Source organism: Geotrypetes seraphini, chromosome 2 (assembly GCF_902459505.1).
Source record: "Geotrypetes seraphini chromosome 2, aGeoSer1.1, whole genome shotgun sequence".
Lineage (NCBI taxonomy): Eukaryota > Metazoa > Chordata > Amphibia > Gymnophiona > Dermophiidae > Geotrypetes > Geotrypetes seraphini.
The window spans coordinates 74,191,594-74,216,970 of record NC_047085.1 but is presented as its reverse complement, the minus strand read 5'-3'; the positions used below and the strand labels follow the sequence as shown (position 1 = coordinate 74,216,970).

General features: G+C 46.0%; 1 protein-coding gene across 3 annotated transcripts in view; it reads left to right on the top strand.

Moving 5' to 3' along the window:
- Positions 1-25,377, top strand: part of ESRP1 (epithelial splicing regulatory protein 1) — a 181,037-nt gene that overhangs the window by 10,389 nt on the left and 145,271 nt on the right. For 2 of the 3 annotated variants that reach the window (XM_033934757.1, XM_033934756.1), the window contains exons 3-4: positions 10,881-10,994; positions 22,927-23,041. In XM_033934757.1, coding sequence (XP_033790648.1) covers positions 10,881-10,994; positions 22,927-23,041 — 229 coding nt within the window. The remainder of the gene's footprint in view (positions 1-10,880; positions 10,995-22,926; positions 23,042-25,377) is intronic. The other variant, XM_033934758.1, reaches the window with a different exon arrangement.

Genomic DNA, 25,377 nt, shown 5'->3' with positions numbered 1-25,377 from the left:
TTGGAAGTAATAGGCACATTCGGGATATCCTGTAAACTTGACCCGCCGGCATCTTTGAGGATTAGGATTGAAGACTAAGGCGTAAGAACATAAGAATAGCCATACTGGCTCAGACCAATGCTTTATCTAGTCCAGTATCCTGTTCCCAACAGTGGCCAATCCAAGTCGCAAGTACCTGGCAGAAATCCAAATAGTAATAGCATTTCCATGTTACTGATCCAGGACAAGCAATGGCTTCCCCCATGTCTATCTCAATGGCAGACTATGGACCTTTCCTCCTGGAACTTGTCTACACCTTTTTTTAAAACCCATCTACGCTAACCTCTGTTACTCTCTCCTCTGGCAATGAGTTCCAGAGCTTAACTGTTCTTTAAAACAAATAAGAGGACTTGTTTTTTTTCTAGGTATTTCCATGTACCGTAACTTCATTGAGCGTCATAATTTTTAAAAGAGCAATAACTTGATTCACTTTTACCCATTCTGCATCATTCAGGATTTTGTAGACCTAGGTCATATCTCCCTTCAGTCATTTCTTTTCCAAGCTGAAAAAACCCTATCTTCTTTATAATTTTGATCACTCTCTTCTTTGAACCTTTTCTAATTCCGCTGTATTTTATTTTATTTTTTTTGCGATAACAGCAACCAGAACTAAACGCAGTCTACTTGGAGGTTTCTTTTTTTTTTCTTTCCCTTAGGGAAGGGGGGAGGGGCTGCTGCATAGGTTTGTGTAAACGGATATGGTTCAAACTTCATGTGATGTTTGGCCTAACCAGGATTTGCTACTAGCTGGTTCCATCTTGTACAGCTGAGTATGTGAGGACCGAGGCATGTGCTTTCATAGTTGTTGTTAGGTGCCCATCGACTGTTAGCGACTTGATGAACATCATCGAGTTTTCGTGGCAGAATACAGAAGTAGATTGCCGGGTCTGTCTTCTGCACAGTATAATTTGAATGTTGTCACCGTTGTCGCCTCCAATACTGCCCACCTGCTGCTACCCAGATGGGTGGTACATTGTTAGTCTGACATCTCCGCTGAAATTTGTCTGCCTTGGGAGGCCCTGCTTGTAGTGAAACTACTGACAGCATAGTTTTCAGCTTCTCAGATGCAGGCAAACCCCAGTGGCACGACAAGCTCATGTATTATGACTCAGGACTTTCATAGTAGTGGCTGGAAAATAGTTGCCACAATAAGGCATGAATCATTTTGTGAGCTGGTTAAGGAGCTTACTAAGGCTACACCGAAAGGGGATAATACTACAGGATGCCAAAAGTTAGGCACCGGGATAGTGCATGTTAAGTACAAATTCTACATCAGAAATTGTACATAATTTGCCGTCTTATAGAATGCTAGCTTACTCAGCATTTGCATGCAAAGACTTAGGCACAGCTGCTTACACCATATTGGTCAAATACACAAAATAGGGGCAAATGAACTCAAGGTGTTTGCACTTGAGTGATTAGAAAAGATCCACAAAAAAACAATGAAGTAATTACTCCTTTACTGGTTCCAACATCAACAGTTTCAATATTGCTTACAATTATTGGTAGCTTTAGTGCTCGGAATCATAGAGATAACAGGGACACAATGCCCCGATGTTACCGTCTCACCACTCAATCATCGCATCTTCAAGCACCATTTATAAATAGTATAAATGTTCAAATGGTCAACTTAAAGTGCCAGAAAGGCACCTAAGGCAGGTGTCAACGTCGGAACCTGACACCTGCAAACTATAAGATAAGGTGTTTTGGATTTTTTTTTTGTTTGTTTGTTTGTTTTCAACTAACTATTTAAAGAAGAATAAGTAGTTTGCCTTTCTGGCACCTAAGTTGACCATTTGAACATTCATACTATTTATAAATGGTGCTTGAAGATGCGATGATTGAGTGGTGAGACGGTAACGGGGCATTGTGTCCCTGTTATCTCTATGATTCGGGGCATTGTGTCCCTGTTACCATCTCTATGATTCTGAGCGCTAAAGCCACCAATAATTGTAAGCAATATTGAAACTGTTGATTGTCCCACAGAAAGGTGATATCAAATCCAACTACCGCACCCCCCTCTAACTAAATTTAAAAATAAAATCATTTATTTTACCCTTGTTGTCGGGTGATCTTTATCTCTTTAATCTTATTTCTGGTTCTGCTTCTCTGTGCTCTGAACTCTATTTCCAAGGCCTACTGTCTATTTATTCTCTCTTTTTTGTCTCCTCCTTCACTTCTGCACTATACTCAACTTTTATTCTATTTTTTTTCCTCCTTTTCAAATCCGTGTGGTTTCTGTTCTGTATTCTAGAAGGTTTTATGTTGACTTTCATCTATTTTTAAGGGATAATATTTAGGTGCAGGCATTTTTGCTAATGAAAACAGGCCTAAATATCTGTGCCTAAATTATGTGTGGATCAGGCGTATTCTATAACAAGTGTTCCTAACTTTTAGGAATGCCCATGATCCGCCCATGCCCCTCCCCAGGGCAGGATTAACCAATAGGCCAAGTAGGCACGTGCCTAGGGCCCGAAATGGTCAGGGGGGCCCGATGAAGGAGGGCATCAACATTGTTTTTTCCAAATGGCGATGGGCCCCTCCAGCATATCGATCAGCAATGCGGGCCCCCTCAATTGACGGAAAGTAAGACAAGCGAGCAACGCGGGTAAGAAAGGCAACAGGAACTGTAATTATGCAAGCGGTGCCGCTTGCCCAAAGCTTCCCTCTGATGCAGCTTCCTGTTTCCGCCTGGGCGCTTGGAGGGCGGGGCAGGGGGCCCAGTGTACTTGGGTGCCTAGGGGCCCTTGACAAATTAATCCTGCCCTGCTCCTCCCATGGCTATGCCCCTTTGAACCACGCTAGAATTTATGTGCACCACTTTTGAGAATACACTAAGTTATGTACATAAGTTCTAATTAGTGCCAATTATGACTACTTGGCAATTATTGATGCTGATTGGCAGCAATACACACAGATTTATGCATACAGTTTTGACTACAGTGTATAGAACTGGGCCCTAAATATGAAATTGTATGCAGATTATAGAATGGTTGGGGGGGGGGGAGTAGGGGAAGGTGTCACGATTTGGCTGTCTCGTGCTTGCAGAGCAACTGCTGCAGATGTTTGTATGCGAAACTGTTTTGTGCTGTGATTTATTCACGAAGGGCAGTTTCTAGCTATCCAGTCTGCTCATCCATGCCATTACTTTGAGTTTATGGCATGTAAGTACTGAAGACGGATGTGTTTTCCAGGTTAATTTCCTTTTTTTTCAACTGGATGGGAATTGCAGGAATGGAGCAATACAAAACGCATTTATTCCTTAATAAATAGTTTTCTCTATTAGTATTTATTTACTGCCTTTTTGAAGGAATTCACCAAGGTTTTGTGCAGCGAGAATAAGTCAAAACACAAGCAATAGACAATAATGTATGGATCTGGAATGGCCAAGTTGCCACCACCTCACACCCCCTCTAACCCATCGCCAACCCCCTGATTATAAAACCCCCTTCATTGTACTCACATACTTATGTTCTCAGTAATAATGTCCACGATAAATAAAACACAGACACTTTATTGATGGTAATCAGGCTGCAGCTTTGTTTATTGGGACTAACAATAAGCAATGAACAATTGCTTCACCCCGAGCTATAAGACATTGCAATTTACACAAACTCACAATTGTATTCCCCTGACCCTGCCATATCAGCAAGAGCCTAGTGATGCCATGGACCTCCATGCCCCTATTCCATGCCACGGGCCTCAAGACATATTCGCTCTCTTGAGTTCCCTTCCCTTTAACCGCTCCTCCCCTGATGAGCCTAGGGGTGTAGGCATGGACCGTCATGCCCCCCTCCCCTTGCAGGGTCACCAATCCACTGAGTTGACTGCCAAATACCCGCTCATCTTCCGATGATCCAAAACCTTGTAGCTTGGGTTACTGCCACAGGCCTGTAACTTACGGCCTCCCCCACCCAAAAACAAAGCTGCAACACCGGGGATCCTGACAAGTCCAACTAACCCCAGCAAGCAGAATCACCTAGCTGCCTTTTTCCCCTAAGCACTGTGAACCATCAACAGAAGTACCCACCACACCAAAGCCCCCACAGTAACCACTACCAACTTGAGGACAATTCCACACCCGTACCTCCACCACACCGCAGAGTAACAGCCCAACAATTGAACACACTCATTGAAACTGTTTCCAAGTAACTCATTAAACCATGACCCATAATAGTCATCCCCCCGACTCTACCATGCCAGCAAGAGTCAGGGGGTGGCATGTCCCAACATGCCCCTTTAACCAGAGACACCATGCACCCTAGCACATTAAGCCATAACCCAGAACAGGTGACCCCCGACCATGCCATGCCAGCAAGGGTCTGGGGGGTGGCATGTCCCCATATGCCCCTTTAACCAGAGACACCAAACTCCAGGCACGGTGCCCAGCCGGCCCCCTCCTCAGCACCAGATGAGCCTCTCCACACCAGTACCCAGAATAGGCAGCCCCCAGACCCTGCCACACCAGCAAGAGGCAGGGGGGTGGCATGTCCCAACAAGCCCCTTCAACCAGAGACACCATGCACCCCAGCACATTTAACCAGAACAGGCGGCCCTCGACCATGCCATGCCAGCAAGGGTCTGGGGGGTGGCATGTCCCAACATGCCCCTTTAACCAGAGACACCAGAGCCCGGGCCCGGCCCCCTGCCGGCCCCCCGCTCAGCACCTGAGGAAACAGCTCAACTCACAGCTCTACCTGCCATGAGCACCGGTACCAGACGGAAAAAATCCTAAACCCCCCTGCACCAAAGAGACGGGACGCAACAATCAAGACAAACAGCTACCCCCACCAGAGGGAACATGGACGAACCCACCACGATGCAGAAGTGCTCCAAGCCACACTCAGCAATCGGAATGCCCTCTTGAATGCTGCAAGGAACCCCCCCCCCCCCATCAAGGAGCGCTACTACGATGGACCGCAGGGACACCTGGACCAAACACTGAGGCCCTGCCACCCGGCAAGCCAAGACAGCCACAGCCATGCAAGGACTGACTGCAGCTACGCCCTAGAAGACTCACAAATACCCAGCCGCTTCTGCTGCGGCACGAACCATCGTGCCCTCAGGAGCCACAATTCCCAGCACTGCACCACGTCTCCCTAGACCACTCCCCTTCATGGCCGTAGAACCACTCCCATCCAACGGCAGGCCCTCCTGCGGGCCTCCACCCCCAAAACCACCAAACCTCCAGGTCAGGCCAGGCCAAGCCACCGCCACAGAACATCCCCAGGTCTGCAGCATGCCATAGAAGCAGGGGGGGAGGCCGCTGACCGGTGGCGCCTTAATAGCAGCCCCCTCCAGTCACACTCGGGCCCCCTGGCACCGCCAGGTCCCATCCCCCAAAGACACCCAAGAAACTGCAGAACCGCCACTGCAGAACAGCCCCAGTTCAGCGGCATACCAACCAACTGGGGTGGCGCTATCCGGTGGCACCCTGACAATAGCCACACAGCCTGCTCCAACTACCAGTGTGCGTCAGTCCACAGAACCTACCACGGTCGTGCCCCCCCCCCCCCCGGGGAGATCATATAATCTACCTCGGTCGTGCCCCCCCGGGGAGTCCACAGAACCTACCTCGATCATGCCCCCCTGGGGAGTCCACAGAACCTACCTCGATCATGCCCCCCCCCCGGGGAGTCCACAGAACCTACCTCGATCATGCCCCCCCCCCGGGGAGTCCACAGAACCTACCTCGATCATGCCCCCCCCGGGGAGTCCACAGAACCTACCTTGATCATGCCCCCCCCGGGGAGTCCACAGAACCTACCGCGATCATGCCCCTCCGGGGAGTCCACAGAACCTACCGCGATCATGCTCCCCCCGGGGAGTCCACAGAACCTACCTCGGTTGTGTCCCCTCCCCGGGGAGTCCACAGAGCCTACCTCGGTCGTACCCCCCCGGGGAGTCCACAAAGCCTACCTCGGTCGTACCCCCCTGGGAAGCCCATAGAACTTCCACCCCAGTCTTGACCCCCGGGAAGTCCACAGAACCTATCCCCCCAGGGAACCAGGTCCCAGAACAGCCACCAGAGCTGCTGCGGAACGGTCCCTAGGACCTGCTGTTTCAACCTGTGGCGCAATGTCAGCAGCCACTCTGCTCCTTTCCGACATGGACATAGGCGAGAGGGGGCACCATCTGCAGCAACCACCCTGTCCCCCGTCTACAATGGCACCGTCTGCAGCAACCACCTTGTCTCCCATCTGCATCCATCACTTGGGCCGGTTGGATGCACCGATAACCTCCGTCACCAAAGCGCACTGGGACCATCACTCGGATCCAGTCCTGAAAAAAAACAGAAGAAACAGCAGCAACAAGCAAACAGGGCACTGCAGGGACCCCAGAACAAACCCAGACAGCAATCACCCACAGCCCTGCCCAATGCCACCTACCAGACTCACCACCCCAGGCGATCCCAATCCCCTGCCTCATCCCCAACTACATGGAGGCAGCAAGCACGCTCCAAAGAAACCGGACTGTGAAGGCCTCCCTTGAACCCCCTCCCCCCATGATGCAACCCCCCTGCAACGTGCAGAAACAGCCACCACCAGCTACACCTACTGCCCCCGAGATTGCTTAGCGCCCATCTCCGCACAGTGGGAACGTGAAGCCCCCAGAGTGTGCTGAGATAACACACCCGAGAGTCCCCCCCCCCCTATAGCGTGCCATGATAACACACCCGAGTTCCCCACCTATGACTCCCGAGCACCCATGCCTCTGCCCTAGGGGAACTTGGGACACCTGCTACGAGACTTTCCCAGGTGGCGTGCTCTAAGAAACGCTCCCGGTAATGATGCCACCCACACGCCCAAGGATCCAGTTCCCCAAGTCGCCCCTGCAGCCAAGGACCGCTGGGAAGCAGTGAACCCACCTAGCCGAGATGACCCACTCCGTGGAGCCAGTCCCCCACCCTACTCCCTAAGCTCCGTGAGGGTACCTGGATGTTCCAAGACACATCTATATCCCTGTGAGGCCGTGGTCGGAGCCCTGGGTCCGGGTCCAGAGCCCTGCAAAAGGCAGTGGGGCCATAAAAGGAAGCAAGAGGCCGCCAGAAGTCATCGAGACACCATGGACCCCCATAATGAAAGCCATAGTGACCCGCATACCCCCCCTAACTGCTGCAGGGGCCAACCACCCCTTATGCCCTAATGAAAGCAGGCAAAGGCACTATGACTCGGGACCCACCTACCCCCGGTCTCTCCCCACCGGCAACACGACGCCACACTGAGTATGATGGCAGCTCCCAGACTCCCACCACACAGTATTCCGGGACCCACTGCGAAGGGGGGGAAAAGAGGAGGGGGAAGGCTGGCACCAGGTATCTGCTGCCATTTCCGAAAGAAAAGAACAGCAGCCACGGCCAGCAACACCCAGACCAACCCCGGAGAACATGCCAGGTCAGAAAACCCATGCCCTGGACTGATCGCTCCCCACCCACTCCCCCTCATAATTAAATAATAACAAACTCAGGATAAGTGCCCCCAGACTCTTGCTCCCCGATAACCTGCTCGAGCACGGAGTACATAAACTGCATGGAAAGAACCGCCCAGCGCCAGAGCAATGTGCCAACTTTTATGATTAGAAATAATTACGGTGTGATTGAACCTGATGAATGGCCCCTATTGCTCGGCGATGCCTCACCACCATGGCGCTCCCTCCTCTGATGCACGGCCGAATCAACCGCCGGCAAAACACGTGATGTTACCACCCCTGCTCCATTCAGCCCAGCAGAGGCCCCACACAACAGCACAACTGAAACCTTTACCCACCGCGTATAACGAGCAAGCCAGCTCCCCAGACCATAAGGCCTACCTGATGGACCAGCAGTTCCCACCACCCAAGCACTGCTAAACTCCTGGCATTCCTGACTCCCACCAAATCGTGCCCGGTCCTGGAGACAAGCCTCCAAGCCCACGGAGGGACCAGACGGCTGCTCGGACACAAGCCCTGCCGACGGCGGAACCGTGCACTTGAGCCCTGCCCCGAAGCGGCACCCCCAAGCCGACGACTCACACGGGGTTATGACGGAAGAGCGCCGGCGAACCAGATCCAACTGCAAAATGGGGGACCCCCGCTGTGCCAGCTGCCCTGCAGGCCGCTCACCTCCGCGATGCAAGGACCAGCGAGCCAGGAAGGAGGAAAGCCCCGAGCACAGCCCATGGTGCCCTACGCACAGAACAGACCCCGTGTAGGGCCCAGAGTTCGCGGCCAAGAGGAAGAGTGCCCAGGCGCCACCACCACTGTCGGGGAGCCCATGAATGGCGCCACACGGCCCCCACAACGCCCGGACAGCCAAAACCATAAGCCCCGCTAACTGAAAAGGTAAGTGCTACCTGAAAGTTGCCTCCGAGGGACAGGGATGCATGCTGTTCCCCGGAGGCATGCATCCTCTAACCCCACCTCCCAGCATGCCCTGTTTCACCTTGCTCTACCTATCCCTTCCAGGTGGGAGACATTACATTACATTACATTAGGGACTTCTATTCCACCTATACCTTGCAGTTCAAGGCGGATTACAAAAGAGCTAACTGGACATTTCCAGTGAAGTTACCACAGTTTTGGGGGTTTTTGGGGTGTTGTCCCAACAGCTCCCAATTTGCGGATAAGCTCTCCAATAGCTCAGAGAGATTTTTTTTTTCTCTCTCTCTCTCTCTGAGCACATGCAGTGCCCGAGCCCTACCCATTTCCCCCTGCTTCCCCCTAATCCCCAGGATGTTCCTAGCTGTGCCCGGGTCGGCCATTTGGGGAGGTGGGTGGGTTGTGTGGCTGACTATCCTGCTGTCCACGGAGAACCTACGTTACAGGTAAGTAACTACACTTTCTCCTAGGACAAGCAGGATGAGTCGGCCACATATGGGTGATTCCCTAGCCGAGGGATGTACCGACTGGATCTGCGCCTTAGTGCTCTGTGCATCCCTCGCCTGGCTGTGGAGGCCGAGCCGGGCAGGATAATCAGACGAAGCAGGTGAAGTTGTGGAAACAAGGTTTTTGATAAAGTGCTGTGTTAACTGAGCAATAATACTCACAGAACAGAGAAACTGGTCAATGACAGTCAATGAACAGTGAGAAACCAACTGGTCAACAGTGACAATTCGTACTTGCATGTGAGAATTCATACTTGCCTATTCCAGATTCAGTCTAGACAGGAGTGCTGGAAGACCTATTTAACTCGCAGAACAGTGAAACTGGTCAATGAACAGTGAGAAACCAACTGGTCAACAGTGACAATTTGTACTTGCATGTGAGAATTCATACTTGCCTATTCCAGATTCAGTCTAGACAGGAGTGCTGGAAGACCTATTTAACTCACAGAACAGTGAAACTGGTCAATGACAATCAATGAACAGTGAGAAACCAACTGGTCAACAGTGACAATTCGTACTTGCATGTGAGAATTCATACTTGCCTATTCCACCTTCAGTCTAGACAGGAGTGCTGGAAGACCTATTTAACTCACAGAACAGTGAAACTGGTCAATGACAATCAATGAACAGTGAGAAACCAACTGGTCAACAGTGACAATTCGTACTTGCATGTGAGAATTCATACTTGCCTATTCCACCTTCAGTCTAGACAGGAGCGCTGGAAGACCAAGTCCTTCCTCTCTTCCTCCTATCCTCCCTTATCCTACTACCTTCCCCATGCCCTTACAAACTGTCTCAACATGGGCGATTGCTTGGGCCATCCAGCCCATTATTATAGTCGCCCATCGAAACAAACTCTTGAGCTCTTTTTTTTAACAGCAGTAAAAATATACAAAGTACAATGTCAACACAATACATGAGAAAACATTTTAATAGACAGCATTGGGTGGAAGCAAAGGTGGAACATATACCCCCTCCTTTACAAAGCCGTGTTGGCGTTTTTAGCGCCGGCCATGGCGGTAACAGCTCTGATGCTCATCAAATTCCTATGATCATTCGAGCTATTACCGCTGCAGCTGGTGCTAAAAATGCATGCATGGCTGTGTAAAGGAGGGGGGATACTTAGAAAATAAAATGTTAATCTTTTTCCTAATGTCTTTAAATTGGTCCTCTTAATTCATGAAGTTTTTGGCTAGTTAGCAGAGTTACTGGAAAGTGGGCAGCTCAGTTCTGTAGCTAAAGTAGCTTCTGATTTTGGTTGTAATATTTAGCCAAAAATTACAATTAAATTTTTTTTTAAAAATTTAGTTTATATGCATATTTCATTGATGGCTAGGTTGAATGGTCTGGACCAGACTTATGGGTTTTAACTACATTTGACTGGAGAGATTTTTAACACTTGACAGGTCTCTGGTTTCAACTATCATCCCATCTGCGCATTGTACTGTAGTATGGTAATATGGCAGCTAACCTGTAATCAGTTACTTCACATAGCAACTTTTAAAGGTACTGTACAATGGTTGCATTTTGAGTTGCTAGTTACTAGTTTCAAATTGCAAGTTATGTTGCTATAAATTACAAAACTTGGGTTGTAGCTGTTTCTGAGATTGCATAAAAACACCCGTCGATCTTTTTTGAAGGCGACAACATGCTCACAGGCAAGGTGATAATTTTCTATTGATAAAAAGAACATTTGAATTGAAGTCAACATTTTTCTATTGTACCACATCCTGCTATTATAAAACATCAAATGCGCCATAATACAGTTAAATATTTTAATCTGTTTCTTTAATCTTGGCTTACCTTATTATAGTTTAGACTAGAGCAACTTAACAAATTTGATAATCACTAACATTTTCGTGTGTGCCAGTGTGTTGACATTGCAAGTTTAAAAATTTTAAGACATGTAGGATACAGTCAATTCAGTGCAGTTTTATCACCTTTTGTAGAGATTTTTCTTATCCTTTTTCTGCCCTGCAGTTTAACCAGTCTGTAAGCAATGAGCTGAACATTGGGGTGGGCACTTCTTTCTGTCTCTGTACTGATGGCCAGCTTCACATCCGACAGATTCTCCACCCTGAAGCTTCCAAAAAGGTAAGGGGTTGCAACTCATAAAATAAATATAATGCAGAGCCTATCTAAGGGTTGTTCAGTGCAGCTGTGCCCCTTACTTAGTTCTGCAAGTGGCTATGAAGAGGTGCACAGATTAACAATTTAAGATTTACAGCAAACTGGCCTGGAGAGTTGAGGGTAGACTTTGTGCATTTTTCAAAGATTCAGTGAATAGAAGGTTGGTTGGTTTGTTTTTTTTCCTCCATTACAATCGCAACTTTACAATTCTGCTTTAATAATGAATTGGGCATGATTGGAGCGCTCCTGATATTAGTAGCTATATTGGGCTTCTCATTATTTATTGCGGGAGGTATTGCACAGGTTAATAGGAAATGGATGATACTCTCTCTTAACTGCATTGTTTGGTTTTTGTTTAAATTGTGCCAGGGATGCGGCTGCTTCAAGGATTTTGTAGCAAGTAATTTTTTGCCTTGGGGCACCCTTCTTGCACAACCAAATGAAAATGCTCTCCAAATACTGAAAAGCATGACCTGTGACTTTGGAGATCAGTTATTGGAGTACAAACCTCTTTGACTTTAGAGTGGTCAATTTTATATATTTATATATATATATATTTATACTTAGCCAATTACTTTTGAAACACTTTTATGACAGTATATATATTTATATGACAATATATATACTTATATATTTATGACAATATATATATTGTCATAAATATATATAGTCAAATATATATTTGATTCTCTCTATATATTTGTCTCTCTCTATCTCTCTATCTATTTATGACAATATATAATATATAAGTATAAATATTGTCATATATATATATATTGTCATAAAAGTGTTTCAAAAGTAATTGGCTAAGTGTTATAAGAACAGTATATGGGTGAATGTAGTTACAGCTGTATTCTAAGGTAGCAGCTCTCACCCCAGTCCTCTAGACAACTTGGCTGGCTGGGTATTTCAGGACATCGTAATGAATGTACATGAGAGATTTGCATGCACCGTCTCCATTGTGTGCATGTGCGTCTCATGCATTTCCATTGTGGATGTCTTAAACTCGGCTGGCTGGGTGTGTCTCAAGGGCTGGGTTGGGAGCTACTGTGCTAATTCAGCAAGCTAATTGACAGAGAGATTCTCACTGTTGCAGAACTGGTTCCAGATGCACAAGGGTTTGTTACTTTCCCTTGGATTACTACATAGAGCAGGGGTGTCCAACCTGCGGCCCTGTGAAGTATTTTTTACAGCCCCGGTCGAGGGCGATGCAGTGTTTTCCTCTGCTGCCCCTGGATGTTTACAGTCTTGCTGGCTCATTCCTCTCTCTTGCTGAAGAGTTTGCACATTTGTGCGGCCCCAGAAACATTTTTTTTTCGGCCATTGCGGCCCAGGGAAGCCAAAAGGTTGGACACCCCTGACATAGAGATGTGGTATAAATATTTCAAATAAAAATGCTATGAACTATATAGAGCAAATGTTTAGCCTAAGACTGATAGTGCTATCATGATCTCGCATCACTACAACAAAAACAGCATCTACATTATATTTGATATATTTTATGTACTCTTAAAATTTTTTGTTATTGAAGTCTTCAGAGTGTGCCAACCACTAGCCAAACAATTCTTGGGCTTGATCATTCAATTGGCATATTCATATTCATCAGACTTATTTTTTCTTTTTAAAGTGCTCTGTGCTATTCATATGTGTGTTAAACTACTTCCAAACGCATAAATATTTCGTATATCTTTATAAAAGAAGAAAATCTTTGTACTTAGCTTCAGCAGTAATTTTAGCCCTGCTTGAGCATAACGATCATAACGAACCCCCTTTTCTATTTTGCTTCGCTGCATCCTGACCAAATGGAAGCGGGGACTTGTTCTTGAAAAAAGCCTTCGGGAGAAACATGTCGAGCTGACAGGTCCTACTCGTATCTAGAATATACATGGTGGCCTGGGATAGGGATGCAGTTATACATTAGTAATGTATAACATAGGTTAGTGCATGTATAGGACTAGATTCTGAGTTTGGCACCATTTATAGGATAGCATATCGTGCTGGGGTTCTGTACCCAACACCCGGCATGAGGGTTTACACCAACTGAAATCTGGTGTAAATCTTGGCACGTAAATTTGGTGTGGATCCCTCAAATGCTATAATATTGCATGCATCTTTAGTGAATGCTCCCTGACTTATATGGCAACACCCCCTTTTCGGTTGTGCCTGAAATTTGCGCATGAATCGTACTGCGACCCAGATTTTTAAAACTGAATGCCGACACTAAACTGTTTTCTGACTGTTTAGCCTACAGGCATTTTAGTGGTGGATTATCAGAATGGCGTATCTCTGTCTTTTTAGTGAGGTTTCTAGCATTCTCCGACACTGACATGCAAATGGACTCTTCAGCATTGAAATGAGCACTCTAGTGGATTCTTAACCATCGCTGAGCTATTTTCTAAGAGAGGCGTTGACTTTTGGTGACAAATCAGCGACTAATCCAAGGGTGCCGGTATAGTGACAGCAGTGTCGGATTCTGCTAGAAAGCCAACACCCCCCCTCCCCCCCACAGTGGGAGAGATGCCAATTCTCTCCTGACACAAACACCCTTCCCCTGCAGCGGTGACCCCCCCCCCCCCCAGCAGCAGGAAAGATGCCCATTCTCTCCTGCTACCACACAATACCCCTTCCTCTGCCTCTGACCCTTCCCCCCTTATCTTGAATTAGTTGGCTGACCAGAGGGATGCCTACTCCTGCGGACAGCAAGTCTGCCTCTTCAAAATGGCCTTTCTCGTCCCTAGTGTATCCTGGGATGCACCAGGGAGGGACCTGGGGCTCTGGCCCAGGTTGTCTAAAGCCCCTCCCTTAGAAAGGGCCTTAAACAACCTGGGCCAATCAGAGTCTCAGGCCCATCCTTGGATGAACTGGGAAAGGGCCTAAGGCTCTGATTGGCCCGGACACCTAAGGCCCCTCCTATAGTGTGTCTGGGCCAATTAGAGCCCCAGGATTATTGGGGAAGGGAAGGCCCATTTTAAAGAGGCGGGCCAACTGGCCACAGGGAATAGGCATCCCTCCGGTCAGCCTACTAATTTAGGGTAAGGGGGAGAGGGGTCGGAGGCAGAGGGTGTGTGCTGTGTGATGGCAGGAGAGAGTGGGTATCTTTCCTGCTGCAGGGGGGGGAGGACTGTTGGCTGGCAGCATGAGAGATTGAATATCTCTTCTGCTGTTGTGTGTAGTGTTTTTGTTGTTTTTTTTTTTTCCTTCTTCTTCTTCTTTTTGCGTTTATTCTGCGCATGGGCCCATCTATCACCAGTGATGGGCACATGCAAATTTAGCAAGTCTTCGTTACTCTCTGCCAACCTCTATTTTGCATGAGCTTTTTTTTGGAGAATGACTCGCTTTTTTAAAATTTGCTATCAGAACGGCTGCATTTTTTAATGCAGTTTTTTAAGAATCTAGGCCTAAGTGCTTTTCTATATAGATGCATATGCAAATCCTAATTGGAGTCAATTGATTGTTAGTACCAAATTATTGCTAGTTATTGGCTTGTTACTTGATTAAGCTGAATGCACAAATTGTTGGTTACCTATGTGCAGCATGTGAATCACTGCCTGCATCATCCCTGCAAGGAGTGCCACTGAAGACAGAAGGAGTGAGTGTGGCTTGAACAAGAACTGGATTGGCTTTGGGGGAGGGGGAACAGTGAGGGAGGGATCCCCAGAAGGGGGTGGGCAGGAAGGCGGGATCCCCGGTGGCGGCAGATACTTACATGCAGGGAAGGGAGGCATAAACCTGACATAGATGGAAGGGATGGGGCATGAATATGGGATACAGGAGGAAGGGGGCACTAACTTGGGACATAGGAGGGAGGGAATAGAAAGGGAAAATTGTTGGGGGGGGGGTGAGTGAGAGAGGGAAAGACGGTTGCACATGGGGAAAGGAAGAAAGAGGAAAAATGGTCAGAGGAGAAAGAGATGCATAAGGGAAAAAAGTTGGATATGGTGGTGGAGAGAGACCAGAGGGACAGATTGAAGGGGATGCAAGGGGGAGAAATGTTAGATATAGTGATGGAGGGAGAGATTTAGCATTGTGCTGGAGAGGGGTGATATAAGGGGAAATGGGCATGGGGCTGGTGGGCAGTGGTGAAACATGCTGCACATGATCTGGACTGGAGATGAAGAGAGGGAGAAATGTTGGATGTGACAGTAGAGGGGGTAGGAGAGATGCCTGGATCTCTCAAGACAGATGGACAGTGAGTGAGAGAGAGAGAGAGGGAGACTTGTTGCCAAATAGGGGTTGAGGAGAGAGGAAGAAAAGTTGGACTCATGGAGGCACAGAGAGATGTTGGTTGGGGAAGGGAATGAGGTCTGGAAGAGAGGAAACATGCAGGAGGTGGAAAGTGGTGGACTTATAGAGAGAGAGATGGATGGATGGTGAGGGCAGAAAGGAGGGAAGGAGAAATGTCACACTAAGGGGGAGAGGGCAGAGAGTAAAGAGCTGAACTCAGAGGGAGAGAGAGAGATGTTGGTTGGGGATGGAATGAGGACTGGAGGAGAGGAAGTATGCAGGAGGCAGAGAGAAAGAGATGTTGGACTGGTGGAAAGGAGGAAGAAATGTTGGATGAGGAAATGGGAGAGATGCACCCTGGATATCTCTCTTACCCCACTCCCTTTGCACCAAGGGAGGGAACGAGAGAGAGGAAGACAGGAAGACATGTTGCCAATGGGGGTGGAGGAGAGATGAAGAAAAGTTGGACTCGTGGAGGGATAGAGAGAGATGTTGGACTCGTGGAGGGATAGAGAGAGATGTTGGTTGGGTGAAGGGAATTAGGTACAAAGGAGAGGAACTTGCAGGAGGCACAAAGAGAGAGACATATTGGATGCACAGTCAGAAGGAAGTGCAACCAGATGCTCATGAAATCACCAGACAACAAAGGTAGGAAAAATTGATTTTTTTCAATTTAGTGATGAAATGTGTCAGTTTTGAGAATTTATATCTGCTGTCTATTTTTCTATAGTTGTTACTAAGGTGACATTGAATAAAAATACGAATATAAATGATGATTAACATTTTTCTCTCTGTACAGTGTGCTTTGTGTGTTAATTTTGTGGTTACCTTTAAGATTATATTGTGTGTATATGAAATTGCATTACAGTTAGTACTATTATTATGGGGGCGGGTCTGGGGCGGAGCTTAGGCGGGGCCTCGGTTAATATTTATTAGACTTAGGGGGTACTTGGCTTGAAGAAGTTGAGAAACACTGAACTATTGCAATAAGGAAATTGTCGATCTTAATGGATTTTGGTATATCAGGAGAAGGGTGATCAGATAGGAGTAGGATGCAGATTTTGGTGATATTGAGTTTCATGAAATTGCTATGTAGCCAGTGTTCTGTCAATTGCAGGTGCAATTGTAACGTGATAATTGTCTCATCAATGTTTGATCTTAACCAGGAACTGGATGTCATCGGCATAGAGACAGTTGGAGGAGGAGCGTTTCATAGTGGTTAGAGCTACAGCCTCGGCACTCTGAAGTTGTGGGTTCAAACCCTGCACTGCTCTTTGTGGCCCTGGGCAAGTCACTTAATCCTCCACTGCCCCAAGTACATTAGATAGTGTGAGCCCACTGGGACAGATGGGGAAAATGTTTGAAGTACTTGTAGGTAAACTGCTTTGAGTGTGGTTATAAAACTACAAAAAGGCGGTATACAAGTCCCAACCCCTGTCCCTTTTCCTTTTTAAGGAAGCTACAAAGTGGCAGGAGAAAGATATTGAATAGAGCAGGTGAGAATATGGATACTTGCGGAACACCACCGTAGATCTATATTGGGTGAGAAAAACAGAGTAGGATCTGTTAGAAAGGCCAATAGGCCAATGAAAAGAAATCTCTTTAGCAGCACTTAATTGTGGATTGTATCAAAGGTGGTACAGATGTCAAGGCTGACCAAAGAGAAAACGTTTGCCTTGACTAAAACCAAGACGGATAAAGTTCATGAATGACAGATGAAGGGTCTCGTAGTCGTGACTAGATTGCAAACCAAATTGTTAGGGATCAAGGATGGTTACTATGCAAAAATTAAATTAATTGATTAAAGAGAGGATATAGGTCTATAATTGTCAACAGAATTGGGATCCAGGGAGCGCTTCTTAAGAAGAAGTATCTGTCAATAAAAATGTATATTAGCAACAGATTAATTTAATTTAGGGAATTATCTGGCATTATGAATCTCCATCACTACACTGACTCTCTGAAGGCTGATGGCAGTTATTGAGTGACTATGGTATTGCTAGGGGCTTAGCTACCACTGAGTGAGCCAGCAAAATAACCAGGATCATCCAATAGTAGGAACTGCCTGAAGCTGCATGCACTTGATTTTTCACCCTTCCCCTCCAGCTCAAAAGCTGTTGCACTGGCTGATGGGGCCTTTCTTCTGCCGTGCCCTGCTCTGCCTGCAGGAAGTTGCATCAGAGAGGCAGGATGTGGCAGAGGAAAGATCCTGCTGGCCAGTGCAGCAGCTTTCATGCTGTCTCTGCCACAATCCTTGCTGGGACTGGGAAGTAGATGTTGGACCCAAGGCACAAGGGAGGGGAAGAGAGAGAGATGTGGATAATAGGAGAGGGAGAGGTGTTAGACATGGTGATAGATGAGAGGGAGGGAGAGATACATAGGAGGTGGAAAGGGGATAAAGAGAGAGGTATTGGATATGGACTTGTTGTGCTGCTGGAGCTTGCGCACATCTGAGAAGCTGAAAGCTATGCCATCAGTAGTTTACTAGTAGCAGGACCTCCCAAGGTGGACAGGTTTCAGTGGAGAAGTTAGACAATGATGGGTAGTGTTGGAGGTGGAGGATCGCATTTGATACAATATCAAGTCTTATACTGCCCATCTGAAGAAAGGCCCGGCAATATACATCTGTATTCTGCCACGAAAACTTGATGATTCATCAAGTTGCTAGGACTCAAATATGAGTTGATGGCACCTATTTTTGGATGCAGAAGGGAGTAATAGAGATATGTCGGACAATGGGAGTGAGGGAAGTGGGAGACTGCTGGATCATAGGGGTGAGGGCAGGAAAGAAGAAAATGATGGGTAGATGAGGCTGAGGACGGGTAGGGGAAAGAGAGGAAAAAGATGCTGGGCCATAAGGGTAGAACTGGGAATGGTAGAACTATGTGGGAAAGGCAAGAAGGAAGGGGTGGCAATGAAATGAATGATAGAGTATAGATCTCAATATACTGTATACTTTGGAGGAAAGATATAAGGAGATATGATAAGAGATATTTAAGAGGTGATAGGCTCAGGAATAATCCTAAGAAAATACTCTTTTTTACAGAAGGGTGGAATAAAGGCTTAGGAAATACTCTTTTATAGAAGGGTGCTAGATGCGTGGAACAGCCTCCCAGAAGAGGTGGTGGAGCAGAGACTGTGTCTGAATTTAAGAAAGCATGGGACAGACATGTGGGATCCCTTAGAAAGAGGAAGAGAAAAATGGTTACTGCGGATGGGCACACTGGATGGGCCATTTGGCCTTTATCTGCCATAAAGTTTCTTGTTTTTATGTTACATGGCATAAATACGCAAGAGGCAAGTCTCTCTCAATTGAAAGGAAACTCCAGAGAGGGCATAGGCTGAGCCTAAGGCAATTATTATTTATTATATTTTATTTTTTTTACAGAAAGGGTGGTGGATGCATGGGGTGGTGGATGCATGGTAGAGAAGACTGTCTGAATTCAAGGAAGCATGGGACAGGCACATGGGATCTCCTTGAGGAGGAAATAGTGGATGCTGCGGATAGGCTGACTGGATGGGCTATTTTGCCTTTATCTGCTGTTATGTTTCTTATAGTGATCACAGAAGGCAGAAAATGGTAGTTGAGAGCAGATTAATGATGAAAGGGAATGGAGATATGGGAAAGGAGTGAGATGGAGAATAGAAGAGCTAGTGGGTGAGAGAAGATAGAAATTTGATGGGCAGCTGAAAATTCAAAAGGAGGAAAAGGGTGAGAGGGTGAAATTTGAGTTGAGGCAGAAAAAAAATTAGAGGAAAGAGCTAAAATAGAGCAATTAATATGTCAGAAGCAGGTGTAGGGAGAGAATAAAGAGGAGATGGTGGGGAAAGACATGTACAGCAGCTGCCTGAAAGAGAATTAACAGATGACAGACGGGAAAGCAGAAAAGAGAAACAGTAACGACATAATATCCAGACAACAAAGGTAGAAAAAAGTATTTTATTTTTTTGAATGTTAGCTTTGGGAAATGTGCATAGCAAATTTCTGTATTGTGTTGAGTAGAATAGGAAATGCATTTCTGCTTTTATTTCTCTAGTGCTGCAATACATACTAAGCTTAATTTCTTTAGGTTCCCAGTTAATTTTTTATCTAAATATTTTTATTTCTAATTTGTGATCCCTTGTTCTATATTTGGAAAAGGGTCTGTTAGTGTAGTGATAGGTGGGGAATTTGGAGGGGAAGCAGGGAGGAGAGGGAATCGGGTAGAGGATCCTTCTTTTTATTTTCTGACCGGGGTCCTAGCATGTCTAACACTGATCTGTCCCTTGCTGTATAGCTGGTGAAGATCCCCAAGCATCCCCAGCTGAAGACCTTCTCCATAGATGACCAGAATTCCCTTCTACCAAGCTAGGCAGTCAAGTGATGGTTAAGGGGTTGGAGGAGCATCCGTACAGCGAAAGATTAGAGAAACTGGGCCTCTTCTCCCTCGGAGATTGAGAGAGGACATGATCGAAACATTCAAGGTACTGAAGGAGATAGACTTAGTAGATAAGGACAGGTTGTTCACCCTCTCCAAGGTAGGGAGAATGAGAGGGCACTCTCTAAAGTTGAAAGGGGATAGATTCCGTACAATCGTAAGGAAGTTCTTCTTCTCCCAGAGAGTGGTAGAAAGCATGAACGCTCTTCCGGAGGCTGTTATAGGGGAAAACACCCTCCAGGGATTCAAAACAAAGTTAGACAAGTTCCTGCTGAACAAGAACATGCACTGGTAGGGCTAGTCTCGGTTAGGGTGCTGGTCTTTGACCAGAGGGCCGCCGCGTGAGCAGACTGCTGGGCATGATGGACCACTGGTCTGACCCAGCAGCAGCAATTCTTATGTTCTTATGTTCATCCTTGAGCTACTGTACTGATAACTAAACATGTATGGAGTGCCAGTATTGTGGAACGAGTCTGTATTTAAACAGGTCTTAATATACATATAATGAAGTAATATTGAAGCCTAGCTGTCTGTTATACAAAACAACTAGGAATCAATAGGAAGGATACAGAAAAGTATTGAGTGAATGAACAAGGCACTAAGGGCTAGATTCATTAACCTATCCGATCGTGACCGATCTGGGCAGGTCCAATGGATGCTGCAACCAATAATATTCTAATGGGGGTGATTGGAGGAATGCCCCCATCCACCGACATGGATCGCTAGTGTGCGATACTGACGCATGCGCAGACCATCTGCTTTCCCTGTAGATGGTCTACGCATGCTGGATTGGTTTTTTTTGTTTGTTTGTTTGTTTTTGAGGGGCCCTGACTCTTAGGTTAGCTCTTCAACTACTATCAGTTGTCTTGAAGGGCGATTCCCAGCGGCAGCAGCCTATTTAAAAGGCTAAAGCTGACTCTCCTGCTTTAAACACGTGGGCTCGCACTACAGGGAAGGAGGCAGAGAGCAGGGAAGTCTGGGCAGCAGAGAGCAGGGGGAGTTTGGATTCAGGGCAGAGAGTAGGGTGGGGAGTCGGGAAAGATAGCAGGGCAGCAAGAGGAGAGTCGGGGTGGCAAGGCTGAAAGGTAGGAGAAGGGCAGATAGCAGGGTGGCGAAAGGAGCTAAACAATGCAGCCAACATCCACTGCTCTCCCCCATAATCTGGCCCCAGGGCTTCTGCAGAATAAAGGCAGCCAGATCAGGGCATGCAGGGAGGCAATGGAGCTGGAGAGCGGGATAGGACGTTAGTGACTGGTCCACAGTAGTCGCTTCTTGTGTTGATCGGCCAGCCCAGTCGGTTTACAAAATTTGTTTAGCAAATCGTGTCCCTGCCTACTTTGCATGCTGTTCCCCCTCATTTGCATGTGTGGATCGGAATCGGATCGGCAGAGAAGTGAATCGGGCCGGAGTAAAATCGGATAACAAAGGGATCGCAAACTGATCGGTACACGATCGATTTGCTTTGTGAATATAGCCCCCAACTCCTTCCAGTTCAGTCCTTACAAAGTTTGGAATTAAATCAATAGTGTTTTAACCTGTTGGTTTAAAACCTACTTAGTGAGGGCTGTTGATGTTCATTGCTCTCTGAACAACAGATTTCATTTGCACATCTTATGTTAGCCCAGCATGGAGGGTTGATTAGCCAGGCTGATATACTATCTTTTGAATACAAAATGAGTACTGCATTTTTCATCATGTTAAAATTTAAGTTCTAGTATTTTTTTGTTTAGGTTTTTGTTCTCTGCTTCCACTGATAACCCTCAGTAACCACAGCAGGTCCTGTGCCTCTACTGCTCAGACGATGTTGGTACCTCGCAGCTGTGCCCACAAACCTCTGGGCATTTCACCTTCTGTGCAGCAAGGTTGCATGTTCAGCATGCCACTAATTCTTTCATGTGAACAATAGAAAAGTCATATTTTGTTGAACCTGCCTCTTAGGTTTTAATTTTTATGGGTGGTGGTGGTTAGTTGTGTGTGTTCTTTTGTGATTATTTTTTTTTTTCAACTTTTGACATATAGTAGCAGCCCCTTTCAGAATACTTCTGAAGAACTTTGTCTGCCAGCATTTATAACCTTTGACAAATATCTTCCAGATCTACTCAATGTGAGGAGTTTGTCAGAATCTGAAAGAAGAAATTCAGTTTCCAGAATTGCAAGTAGGGTAGGCAATTACCTATATACAGTATACTCAAATATAAACTGAGGTAACCTGAACTCAGTCTTGCAAAGTTACTGTGGGATCAAGTGGCCTAGTGATTAGAGCTGCTGAGAGTTCAATCCCAGCCTGCTCCTTGTGACTATGGGCAAGCTACCTAGTCAGTATATAAATAGATAAAATTATTATTATTATCAAGGTTTCTAAGTGGTTTATATTCAGGTACTCAAGCATTTGCCCCTATCTGTTCCAGCAGGCTCGGAATCTATCTGATGTATCTGGGACAATGGAGGATTAAGTGACTTGCCCAGTCACAAGGAGCAGTGTGGGGCTTGAACCCACAATCTGAGGGTGCTAAGGCTGTAGCTCTAACCACTAGACAATGCCTCCCCCCTCTCTCCACCACCCCAGGTTCCATAGTTAGATTGTAAGCCTGCAGGGACAGATAGTAATCAGGTACTCTTAAGTATTTTTCCTGTTCAATGTATTGTAATTGCTTTGAGTGAATCTTTTCATAAAAAGGTAGTAAAACATAGCAACCACTGTGAGAACTCACATCGGCCATTTTGAATAGTGAGACTGCACTGGGCAGGAACATAGGAGGATTGCTCTTTCCCTGGCTGACCACTGGACCAGCAGGCCTTAAAGTAGGCCCAGGGAGAGGCCTGTGATGGCTCTAATATAAACCAAGACCGCCATTTTTTTTTTTGCCCAAAAGTCTAGGTTTATATTTGAGTATATATAGTAGCTTTTGACAGATGCATTCTTTTTCATTAGGTCACTATAAAACAAATTAACAACAAATGAATTAAGATGGTTCAATAAAGATTGCTGCCTTCATTTTGAGCTTTAGTTTCTGCAAGGAAAGCATTTTAATGCTGTCAATTAAACTTTTGGGGAGGGTAAATCTGCAGGCAAGGTACCTATGAAAGGCCAAGATCTAAACAAATGAGACTGTGTAAGAGAGAATGAGATTTCTTGTTGCCAAAAGGAGGAAGTTAGCTGGAAAAACTGGCATTCCTGACTTTTGACCCCAAAATAATTCTGTGTACAGCTACTTTTTTTTCTTTTCTGAGCCTGCTGCCTTGTCCTCCAACAGAACATCCTGTTGCCTGAATGTTTCTATTCCTTTTTCGACCTGCGGAAAGAATTCAAGAAGGGGTGCCCTGGCTCATCTGACATTAACGAACTGGATATCGCAGCAATGGTAGACTGTATCCTTCCAAAATAATAAGCACTTGTGGCAGCACAAAGCAGTGTGACAGGATATATGATCAATGTGCCTACAAAGCATTTTCCCTGAGCATGTGGATTTAGAGGTTCATTTTCAAAGAACTTTGATACACAAAGTAGCATAGGTTTTTGTGTGTCTTAAATGCTTTAAAAATGAGCCCTAGTATCACGCTTAAACAATGCTGTACTGCAAGTTATAAACAGCTACAAAGTCTATCCCCCAAAAGAGCTTACCATCTGTCGGTACTGAGGCAACTAGGGATAATGCCACTTGCTCAAGACTAAAGTGTTTGGTAGCAATGGGACTTGAACAAGCTACTAATTGAAATGCCAAACTACTTGTCCTCTAGATTAAGTCAACTTTTTCTTGTAATGAAGACTGAAAACGATGGGTAGTGACTGAGAGGTCTAGTGATGACAGCTTTGGATTGTGGTTCAGTGAGTTTGACCTTTTACTGCCACAGACACTGACCTGGGCAAGTTGCTTTATTTCTTGTGGTTCATGTTTAGGAATTCCTGGCTTTAACCTTGGCTTATCTTCCACATTGGACCTAATTACTTGGTAACTAAAAGTGCTACATAAACCTATGTAGTTTCTTCATATGTAGTCCTTGTACATAAACCTTTCACCATGCTTCAAGAAGAACACATTTAAAATGTTAGGTATAATACCTTGTTTATTTAAAGAATTATGTAAATACACCCACGATTAGAAGTAGATTGTGACTCTAAGCTTATGTTCTAGGTGGTATTTCTCAACATGTGGTACATGAACCACTTGTTGGGGGTACATGCACTGGCAGCTGCTGCCACTGAGAATCCCATACCCTCCATATTGCTTGCCTGCCCGCCCCCCTCCACTGAAGCTGACCCAGAAGGCTTCCCTTCGATATCAGAGTTGACGTCGGACGAAAGCTTTCTGGGTCAGCAGGGAATTACAGTTACCTCCTTCCAGGTGGGCTGTTTCTTCCTGTCTTCAGCGGCACTTGTTGCAAGGACATGTCGGTGGCTCTTTCACGCTGGATGTGGCTGACCTGGAAACCTTCTCGCTGATGTCAGAGGGAAGGCTTGTGGGTCAGCCATGTGCAGTGTGTGAACCGCTGCCCGTGCATCCCTGTGACAAGTGACGTTGAAGGTAGAAGGAGCAGCCCAGCTGGACGGCCCTGAAGAAAGTAAGTGGGGCTCAAGCAAATAAGGGAGAGAGGGGACATGATCTGGGAGGGGGAGGGGTGCATTGGGACATGGGAGGGGCAGGATTTGGGGACAAAGGCAGTGAGGGGGGCATAAACTCAGTACTTAGAGTAAAAACTTGAAGTGAAGATTTCAAATATTCCTAAATAAATTTGATTTGGTATTCATATTCAATAGGGATATCTTGAAAACCTGACTGGCTGGGGGGTCCCCCAGGACAGGTTTAAGAACCACTGCTCTAATGTATTCTCAATCTGGTACCAATCTGGATGTTACTGTTTAGAAGCAGGTGGAATACACAGTATATTTTGAGAACTCAGGATACTTGACCGTAAAATAAGGTTAAATGTATCAGTTTATTTTACTGTTTATTTTGTCTAATGTGGTTATGTGCAATTTTATATCCCATCGAATCCTCGGAGTTCAAGGTAGGTTAAAGGCAATGTATTCCATCCCCCTCCCCTCTTATCAAGCTGCACTGAGAGGTTTTTAGCGCAGGCCAGTGAGGTAAGTGCTCCAATGCTCATAGGAATAAATTAGGCCAGGGGTAGGGAACTCCGGTCCTCGAGAGCCGTATTCCAGTCGGGTTTTCAGGATTTCCCCAATGAATATGCATGAGATCTATTTGCATGCACTGCTTTCAATGCATATTCATTGGGGAAATCCTGAAAACCTGACTGGAATACGGCTCTCGAGGACCGGAGTTCCTACCCCTGAATTAGGCCTTCCAGTTCTTTTTTTTATAATCATAAGAAATATAGAAAGATGATGGGCCTCTTGATAGTAAGATGCTATTGAACCAGAAAGTCTCATGGTTCAATTTATTTTTGTACTGCAAATCATACAAATGTCTAAGCAGTCAACAAAATTAAAAATTTTGGGGAGGGTGGAAGCACTTACATAGTAAAGATGAGGAAAGGACAAAAATAAATAAGAGGAGTTTAAGGAGCTGAATCTGTTTAACTGTTGTCTTTTGCTAATAACAAACTGGCACTCCAGTAATCCCCTGGATCCAATGGGTGTTTGGCAGAGTTTTTAGGGTACTAGCATATATTGTGCCAACACTAGAGGCAGAATATGAAGAGGTTATTAGGGGTGCTCAAATGTAGCGCTAATCAGTGTGTTA